This window comes from Ostrinia nubilalis, chromosome 24 (assembly GCF_963855985.1).
Source record: "Ostrinia nubilalis chromosome 24, ilOstNubi1.1, whole genome shotgun sequence".
Lineage (NCBI taxonomy): Eukaryota > Metazoa > Arthropoda > Insecta > Lepidoptera > Crambidae > Ostrinia > Ostrinia nubilalis.
Genome location: NC_087111.1, coordinates 12,367,969 through 12,378,689, shown reverse-complemented (window position 1 = coordinate 12,378,689; position 10,721 = coordinate 12,367,969). Strand labels below are relative to the sequence as shown.

General features: G+C 37.4%; 1 protein-coding gene across 1 annotated transcript in view; it reads left to right on the top strand.

Moving 5' to 3' along the window:
• Nucleotides 1-4,716: 4,716 nt before the first annotated feature.
• Nucleotides 4,717-10,721, top strand: part of LOC135083861 (protein Skeletor, isoforms B/C) — a 79,617-nt gene continuing 73,612 nt past the window's right edge. Inside the window, exon 1 of the mRNA XM_063978601.1 lies at nt 4,717-4,938. Coding sequence (XP_063834671.1) covers nt 4,890-4,938 — 49 coding nt within the window. The 5' untranslated portion in view covers nt 4,717-4,889. The remainder of the gene's footprint in view (nt 4,939-10,721) is intronic.

Below are 10,721 nucleotides of genomic sequence, written 5' to 3'. Positions count from 1 at the left end.
TATTGAATACTTATTCGAATAAGTAATTATCAAGTTAATACAAACTATTTTTTATTTATTTTCTTACCTTTAGAGAAGATTACTTAACTTTGACCAGACTGCCAATTAATGTTGAATCTGGTTTGATGATCAGTTAATATGCCACGCCCAAACTGAAACTGAATTTAGAGTCATTATCATCCGTAATAGAGGCAGGCAAGAAAGAAGTTCATTTATACGATGGCCGTCCATAGCGCCACACACTGGAGGCCGGAGGGCAGGAGGCCGCGGTCTCGCACTCTGCACTTTCACTCGCTCCTCGTTCCTCGCCACACATTGTCGTTTGCGTTTCTGATTCTAGTGTAGTGCCATTTTATTAGCATGGCCATATTTATCAAATATTGTAGTTTTACAAACAAAATGGTAAACAGTAAAGGCGGATATCATGCGCATATTTTGTTAGATCTTTGATGTTGAAGACCCTCTCTAATAACTATCAGACACATTTAAGATATTCAGAACCTAAGAGTAATTATGTATGAATTTATAAAAAAATAGAAAGAGGCTCTTGGACATTATTATTTGAGCAAATTTGAATCTAAAGATAGTTACAAAGCACAGTATCTACCCAAGTAAATCAAGCTTAATTAGCACTGAGAAACTAGAATTTAATAAATAAGTACCATTAACGAAGTGCAACGTACAGTACAAACTATTTAATTAATCTATATATATAAAAGAAAGTCGTGTTAGTTACTCCACTTATAACTCAAGAACGGCTGAACCGATTTAGCTGAAAATTGTCAGGGAGGTAGTTTAGAGCCAGGAGAAGGACATAGGATACTTTTTATCCCGTTCGAAATAAAAAAAAAGTCTGCTTATTTATTGCCATTAAGGCGGAACAAAGTTCGCCGGGTTAGCTATATTTATTAAATGCACACAGCAAACGACCAACGTTGTAACGGAATGAAATCCTTTGTCGGGCGATGTTGCGAGCGCTGCACTGGCGAGCTGAAAATGCTTTTAAAGCAAAGCATAAGCAACAAGAGGCGAATACGAGTATCTTAATCTCGGCTGTCTGTCTGCTTGATGAGAAGTTAGGAATAATTCCTAGCTTTTATTTTATCTTCCTTTTCTATTCCAATGCATCGTTTTTTTTCTGTCCGCATTAAGCAAAATTCGCCAGACAAATAATTACCTTAACGATCACGTAGGCAACCTTGAAGAATCTTTACAAATTAAAATTGCGTGTCAACACCTAAGGATTGCTATAACTAGGCGCTAAAGGCGTTTCTAGTTCAAGAGACCCGTTATGTAGGTATGAGGATAGAGGTACATACATATCACATTTAAGTAAATTCTTAATCTAGGCCCACTGGCTGTTGATCAAGCAAGATACATTTATCATACTTTGCTAAAAGTTTGCGCCACATGGTAAAACAATAGGAATCAGCCCAGTCATCATCGTTCAATACTTCCATGATAGATATTCGTAGATAAGTCCGTAAGCAGCATTCAATACTGTGATTCATTGCCGGTAGCTGAAATTTGGACAGGCGCTTTCTGTCAGACAGATCGACTACGCCACGCCCTAGAAATCAATAGTAAATCGGAGATTATGATATTGATGATTGTTTTAGTTTCAATAGGCAGTGCTGGGATAACCCATAAGCAAGTTAAGCAATTGTTTAGGGTTAGGGCATCACGTTTTGGGGGGCACCAAAAAAATTAAAGTGGGTTTAGGCACACAGGCAGGTGTGGATTGCTTGGGGCATCAAATAAGTATTTAGTCATAATCAGGCACTGTCAAATAGGTGGTAGGTGGGTTACAATTAGAATCATTGAGGTAGTAGTAGGTAGCATATTAGGTACCTGCCGAGTTAGAGTCGGCATTTTCACGTCATGTTGCCGGCATTTTAAAACAAAAACTACTTATACAGCGATGTCAAAAAAGACAAATTAATTTACAGCATTCGCATTCAGTTCCTTAATTAAACTATTTGATGTCAGTTTTCATAATTGCTTCCGAATGGGTTAAATTGAATGTATGTAGTGCTGATATAGGTAATAGATGTCAGTTATTTTTGAGGTTCATATTTTTATAATGATTTCTTTTCGGAAACATTTATATCCGAATAATGTTTTTATTACCATTTTTATTACAACCAGTGAGCGTTAAAAACGTATAAAATACTAGCCCTTTTATAACAGCTTAATGTAATGTGTTCTTCGTGTATGGTACTTTAAATTTACAAGCAGTTTAATGCTTTCTTTCTCTAGCAATTCTAGTAAGGTAATACTTTCTCTGACTAATGCAATGTACTTTTATGTGTATAAAATCGGTTAATGGTTAAATCGACGTCACAAGAAAACGTTCAAAATACATGCAGATTGTAAATTAATAAAAAACAGTCAAAGCACAATACACGTCCCACATAGAAATCGAACACAGGAATTGTCTACTGTTAAGAGTTTAATTACCACTCCACTGAGATTACGCACTCACAATGGTGGATTGAATTTAGATAAAGATTTGTATGCCGAGTGCGCAATGGTCTTAAACTTTGACACTTTTGGAATGTATTTTTAATGCAAATAAATATTATTAGTATTGAAGAAACTTAATGGATTAGACTTAGAATTGATTAAAGCAAGTAGCTCAAGAGAGACCTGCTGGATTGGACGTCAACATTGATTGTCCTTTACCTACTCTATTTAGGGCACACAGGATAATAAGTCGAAGAAGGTCAAGCTTCGTATTAATTACCAGGCTCAAACAATGCCTCAACTCCTCAAATTACGATGGATAATAATTACTCGCTCTCATCATCTCATAAGTTTACTTAGTGGGCTTTAACAAATAGGCAGCAGCTTTAAAACAGTCTATGAAGATGCCATCTTAGCAATATTCAATCATCAAGAATCAGGTCAAATACCTGCTTTGTTAAGCATAAAAAAATCTCACATTCGTCATCACATCGCCAATGCCTTCGGATCGACAGTCCTGCCTTAACTGGGAATCGAAACTTGGACCACTAGGTCTGAAGGTGGTCTTAGCACTAGACCACAGAGGCTGTGGTACGAGTATGTGGCCAGTACAGGAGCGCAGGGAAGGATCCTGATGACGTTGTTGCGATGGCGAATTCGTTCGTGAACATTTGATTTGTTTACTTTAGACTGACTTCAAGTTAACAACAGAATTGGCCAGAATCAATACCGTGTAAGTCCGCTGTGCCGCGCCCAACTGTGGCCGCCTCGGGCGTCCAATATCCCTGTCTGGCGATCGTCTGCGGATCTTGCTGACTACCCCAATTGGGGGCGAGGATTGCGAAATTGCTTAAAAATGTTGAAGTCATGATATTTGATTTCTATTATAGCAAGGCCAAACGCCACATTAACATTCTTTACCTTCTTCATCCTCATCTTCGTGTTAAACTCTTAAAATGTTTCATGATCTTAAAGGAAAACTAATCTATAGGGAGGTTAATTTTCTTACCAAATTATCACTTCGATGATTCCAGTTGTGTCAGTATTTACCCGACTGCACCAGAAGGAGGGTTGTGTTTTTTCTCTAGTATCTTTAATTTGATGATTCACTTGTTTTCAAACGGCGTAAGTGTTGTCTGCATATCTCAAAAGAACTCTCCCATGATGTGGGGCTGGAGATGGCTATAATTATTATGATGAAAGTAATTTCTAGAGTAAATCTCAGAGGTTTTTGCCGCGTCGACATTGTCTGCGTCGTCGTATCGAACTTTACCCGACCAATCTTAGAGCTGCATTGTCTTGTTTTCAATCTGAACTCGGTTTCGATGCAATACAATTCGGCATTGTTGTAGGAAGCGACGTGGGATTTGTTTATTTTTGTTCGAGTGAAATGACAGCGGGTGGATCGACAGACAATTGAAATAGTTTGTAGGTAAGACCTAATGTACTTACATAATTATTTCTGTGGGTCTAGACAAAGTGCAAATTATAATCGCAAACCAGTCGAAAAGTGGTCGAAAAGCCCCTTTTTTGTATGGAGTTTTGACGGATTCGATTTTCGATTCGATCAAAAAGTGCGTTTTGTCTAAGGGGGCTGTACTTATTTCATGAAATAAGTAAGTGTCATTTAAATAGTTTAACATTTCAGAACTAAGCTTGTTGATGATTATTGCTTATCATTTTATTACGTTATTATTTCTTCAATTGTTGATTATATGTGGACAAATTGATTTGCTTGCTAAAATTCGTATAAAGTAAACCTTACCAAGAGATAAATAATTTAGTCAATTAAGTAGTTATTGATTAATAGCAAATAGATATTCTTTTAAAGGAAAGATGTAAAAATAAAATGGGGACATTATACTATATTTGGCGTGTTGCACATTTGTAATTGGTCATGTAATTATTTAAAACCTCGAAATTAGATCCACCCACTAACATTTCCCACAGTAAATCCTTATTGGACAAGATTTTCAACATCGTAGCCTTCGCCGTTTATTTCAGACATTTAATAGCTGCAAAGGTCGACGGACAAACAAGGTTTTATTAGTCTACTACCGTCGCTTTTGGACATTGAAGAGCTCCGGCCAATTTTAGAATCAAGGTGTCAACCAAAATATTTGAAGACACCTCTCCAGTGCATTTACAATGTGTACAGTGTTTGTTCGATGTCAAGACGATCCGATGTGCAACGACATGTAAACAGCAGCCGACGATTGGTGCAACCTCTTTGCACAACTCACGCGCAGCAAAACCGCCGGCGCCGAGCGTGCGGCGTCAGTCTCTGGGAGGCATCGGGCGCGCGCGGACGCCTCTGTACACACGCACTGTCGACACGAATATTCCACAGCATCCGACCTATCTGACACAGCTGTTCGGGACTATAGGGATTACTCTAGGGATACATTTGTGATCTGAAGTGAATGTCGCTGTCCGCGATGCGGTCGGCGGGTGCGCTGCTGCTCTTGCTCGGTGAGTAACTGTTTATTCACCTAACAATAGTTAGTTATCATTCCGAAATTAGACCATAGAAAATTAATCTAGATTAGTATTTGAATTAAGGAATACTTTGTGTCAAATATAAGTAAACGATCAAAATGATAATTCAAGGATTATTCTAATTTAATGCATCATTAAATTATTGATTCAATGCACAAAAAGTTCACCGAGGTGAAGTAAATTATGAATAATTTATTGTTAGTAAACTTTTTGGGGTTTATTCAGAGTATTTAATTGGATTCTAAATTATATTCAAGGAAATCCGCTAGCTGTGGATATCGTTGCTTATAATCTCCATCCACATTACCGTTATTTGTGAAAGTTTTGAAACAGATGTGAAGGTACGAGTATCTTTTACGTTAAAGATACTTCTCGTTTTTTCTTAAGGGTATTAACTAAAAGGAAAATAAATAAAAAGAAATCGTTTGGTTACCGAATACATAAGACGCTATTGAACTGGATATTTTCTATGCTCACATACGTATGCATGAGGGTAGAATTAGGTCCGTTTGAACTAGTGACATTATTGGATTTAGTTTCATTGCTTTTAGAAATCGAGCAATCACGACCCGAGTTAAACATTTTATTCCTCTCATAACAATTCCAATAAGAGATAGTGCCCAGTTAACCTGGAATAATGGCTTTAATACCCACATTTCTGTACTAAAACGCGAATCCGATCGCCTTTCTGCAATGTTGAGCAAAGTTTTCTTTTCATGGGAAGTTTGTTTAGATTTTTGCAAATTAAATTGCGAATCTGATTTAGTTTTTCCGAGTCTTCCTTTACGGCTTGAGTCCTCCTGTAATACAAATGTGGAATGACTCTACTACCCGCGTTTTAATATTTCTGTTATGAGTTAATCATGTTTTGAAATACATAATCATCAACGTATTCAATTAACACTCTTGTCAACTTATCAACAAGACAGAAAAATATACATTTGTTTTTTTATATCAATGTGTTCCTCGTAATCTTCTTAGATTCCTTGGTTAAATGCGATAATAATGACCTTAGTTTTGAATCCTACTTTTTAAACGATTTTCAAAATTAGATGAGTAGTTTCGGCGACTATCTCCTACATAATATTTTCTTTTATCTATGACAAAGTAACGATCATTTGTTGTAAGATTAACTAAATCAGGATTTTGTTTCATTAGCTTTCCTGTACTTGGGTACATTCGTTGCCACTTAATTTTATGTTATTCAATCTCCAAAAATGGTTGTGCTAAACCTAGCCACAATTATCGCTTCAAGTAGTCCGTCAATGCGACTTTCTCCGCGATTCGGGAGCCTTTGTGCTTGCGCAAGCACACATCTTGACGAGCAACCAGTTCCAAGATCCGAGCTATCGCGAAGGTGAAATGTAAATGTAGCATGCATTGGTATTGCATAAGTCGTACCAGTAATGTAAAGTTTTGGTACGGACCGGAAAGCAGGTGGTGGTGGTCTGGCCTGGTGGTCCGTACCGGACTACAACATTGGCTACGGCTGGTTCAATTTCCGTTGATGTTAGTTTGATTGACAGAGATTGATTAGAGTACTTAAAGCAGGAGTCATGGCCTTTAAATAATATCTATCTAATATTGTAAGTAAATATAATGCTATGTATTATAGCCAGTCGAAAAGTAATGACAGTAAACAAACCGCAAAAGCTACTTGAGGCATAGTTAGCGAAACAATTCTAGCGCGCTTCATCATTATCAAAATTTAGTGTTAGTGCTTATTTCTGTGCACTTTCCTTTTGCAAAGGTCATGTTTTCCATCAGCTTGGAATGCCAGCAACCTGAATAATCTCCATCTGATACTTGTTTGCTTCCACGTTGTACGGTATCGCCGCGATCGGGGACGGGCTGACACACAAAACAGAGAATTTTGGCGCCGGCGCCGACCTGCGACCTGAGCCCGCAAGTTACAGGAGCGAGCGGTATAGTTATGCATCATATTAGATTAGAAATAGCGACAGTGGGGCACTTTAAATTCCGTTAAATACATCGAATACACCACGTGAGTATGTACAAAACAGAGATTAGAATTTTCAGGAAAAAAGCTTGTGGGGTCATACTCCGACAGTTTTCTAAGATTCGCCGTCATAGTCACAATCAGGTGGACTTTGTGATATTCTGTGGTTGCAGCCGTCGTTACTGCATCGTCATTTATTCTGCTGTATTATTTCATTTATTTCGGACATTTGGGACTTTTGTCACTAGGGTGTCCTCAGCTTCCTATCGGAATGACACATTATTCGTACCTTTTCATAGTTTGCTGTGCTGGAAGCCAGTCGAATGTTCTACAGTTCTATCAGCAGCAGAATTATTTACTCTTACTTTTTGCTTATTCTGTGTCAATGTGGTTTGCAAATAAACCTTTTTTCTATCTATCTATCTAACTTTAACAAATGTAAAAAAACCTGTCAACCTCCATACAAAAAACACCGGTTATGGTTACAGTTACGATTAAAGTTAGGTGTCCTCAGCCTCAGAATGCTTTTGTTGTCCCGCCCGCGGCAGCTCCCGCGCTACGCCGCGCGACATTTGCACGCGCCGGCATTTGTCGCCGTCTGCAGCTGGACCAGTTTGTTCTGCTACCAATCTGACATTTGCCAAACTAGCTCTATTAAAATACGCTAATTTAATGGCTTTTATTATGTGTTGATTTTTGTATAAAACAAACATTTAAAGCACATGTAAGGTTAGCTAAATGTGCATTCTTTATTTACTTTTTGTAAGAGTATCTTAACATCTTTCAAATGCGATTTGTATTTATTACGTCAAACATACTTCATTGCGTGATCGAAAATTTCACTTCCTATTGTTATTGGAAATCAAATTAAATAAATTTGTATGTTTTATAATTTATTTATTTGCAAATTGTGACTTGCGTCGGTTAATACGTGTTCGTTCTTTATTGATTATCGAATCTTTTTTTTAACTACTAAATACTGTCATTAGAATGCACTGTTTTTATAAAAAGAAATATTAGTAGGTAGCTACATAATTATCATAACAACATTAATCACATAATCACGATTATCTATCAAAATTACCTATAGCAAATCTAAGTCATGACAATTCAAGGTTGAACGTGTGCACGCCTTTCATCAAAATGAGATTAGTTCCCTAATAATGCTCCAAAGATTCGTTTTTATATCTCCAAACTCGGTTCAAACGTCTTAGCTTAATAACGGTTATTAACTAAATCGGTTAGGAACCATCTTCGAACTAGACACGACTGATGTCGAAAGATGACTATTATAATACAAAAAATTGGCAATTTGCACGCAATAATTGCTGTTAAAACGCTGATTGTTATCACAAAAAATCGCCAATATGGCAAAAAGTTAATAACTAAAGACGATACAATAGCAACACTAGTACCAAAAAAGGTAGACATTGCAAAATAACTCACAGAATCACTTCAATTAATGTCCTTGTAATTTATTTTGGTAAAAAATATGTAAATGTGCTAATATAATGTGACTTCGAGTTCATAGTGTCACATTATATCTAGCGCACGATGAATATTAAGTTATTCATTATTTAAACAAAAGTAAAGACACGGAGGTCATCTAAAGTGAGTAATAATAATAATAACGTATGCGTACATTTCTCAATTTAATTTAAAATGTAGTTTAATGGGAGCTACCATAATGTTAAGCGTGAGAAGTCAACACAGTTAGCTTTTGAAACAAGTGATTTATTGGCGGTTTGACCTTAGACAAAGGTTAACGAAAGCGAGTTCATGTCCCACAGAGCGGCGCATCGACAATCAAACAAAATGTTGTTGTTGATAACTTTCGAGCAGGTGTATTGTTGTTCCCGCTCGGACAGGGCGGCCGGCGCGCGCTCGCTCCATGTAGAAACATGTAGAAAGCTCGCGGCGCTTTTACCCACACGTCCAATGTTATTATGCCACAGTAATTTGTTTTCCTTTAGTTTCACTTACGTTTTACTGAATGAACGATTATTATGAACTGGACAGTCATTGCGCGCTAAATCCTAATACATTTTAATGAAACAATTTCAAGAAATGTGGCTGTATCCGAATGGCCTAGACTCTACAAATTGTTATTTAAATAAATTAATAGTGTAGTTACGTTTATAAAAGTATTAATCTGCGGAAAAAGTAATTGAAGTTTCCGTGGGTTAAGTATCCACAAGTCGTTTTCCAAGTTGGCCTTAGATATGTGTAGGTACTTCGCGCAGCGTGTAGCACGCGTTGTGTCAATCTCATAATGATTTTTGATGTGACAAGGCTCGTGTGAACTGCGGCTCGAGTGGTCGGTCACGCACGCTCTCCTTTAGCCTAGGATTATGTAGATTACGCGCTGGTAAGGATGGCGAATTCTAATATGTGTAACTAGCGGCCCGCGGCGACATCGCCTTCGTGAAAGTAGAATAGCTCTTAATGCGTATGTAGCGCCATGTAAATATTAACACCATCGTCACCATCCTCTTTACTTGCACAGATATTTGTATCTGCGCTACTTAAATTAGCGAGTGGGCAGCTCTGATCTGATGTCGGATAATACGACCGGAAAAACAAAAAGCTTTTCATTGTTATCTGAGGATTGATAGCAGCAGAACCTATAACTATCTTTTAATTCTTTCCAAATTGGAGAAAGTCAAAAACTTTACGCACGACTTCCTACTTGTTTCATTTTGTAATTAAGGTAGATTTGATCGTGCCACCCCTAACCTCGTAATATGTATCACAGCAAGGCGGGCGAGACCCTAGCGAATGCATTCGCCGCGAGCTATCCGTCGCGGGTCACGCCACGGCAGAGTTCCGTTGCGAACGCGTTAGCTCTGATTCCGCTGACTCGGCAGAAGTAGTTTCCGAGTCATGATGATGCAATTTTGCAAGTAACACGTAAACCGAAAACGGGCCAAGCTTAACCCTTCAACCCCGCGAATCGAGACAATAGAAATCAATTGTTACGCGGTCTTATGCGACCGCTTGGGGTTAGGGATCTGTTTTTGTGAAAACCATTTAAATTGGAAAGGTAGTTACCTTTCTACATACTTAAACATGTTATAAACGACATGTTGAAAGAGAAAGCTTGCGATAGCGTATTTTATTATTAGGTAAAAATGTATTCAAATAACTAAAGTACCTTACAAAACCTTAACTATCACTTAAATTTAAAGCACGAATAAATTGTAACACTTGGAAATACGGTGTCATTACGGGACGTATATGACCCCTGTTATATGAACTCATTGCCTCTCCGACCGCTATGTGGCAGTAAAACTTTATTTGTTTCAATATTATTCGCATTCGTTTTATAAGCTCCTTAAATGCGCGCTTAAGTACGGTCTCATCTGTTGAATATGAAATGAAATAAATGTTAGTACAAGCCCATAGACAAAGATAGAATGATAAGTTACACTATGTACGTACAATCTTTTCATTGGCGATTCAGCTTCATAATAATTTTATTATCTTAACAATATTTTAATATCTCATTAAATAATGTAGGTTTTATACCTGACTTATGAATACTTTATACCTGCTGTAATTTGCCTGAAAAGAGTCTGACATTTATCTCTTCATAAGTTATCATTAGAGCACAATAGACTTGGGATTCATTAACTATGATTTACCAATGTTTCAGACATATGTGTAAAAGAGCTTTTTAAAAGCCTATTTCCAGGAAATCAATGAGTTTTGGACGTCTGAAAGCATTTCCGCTTCCTAAAATTAAATTAGAGCAGGCATTTTCTCATGAAAATCCGCACACGTCTATCAGAGTGAC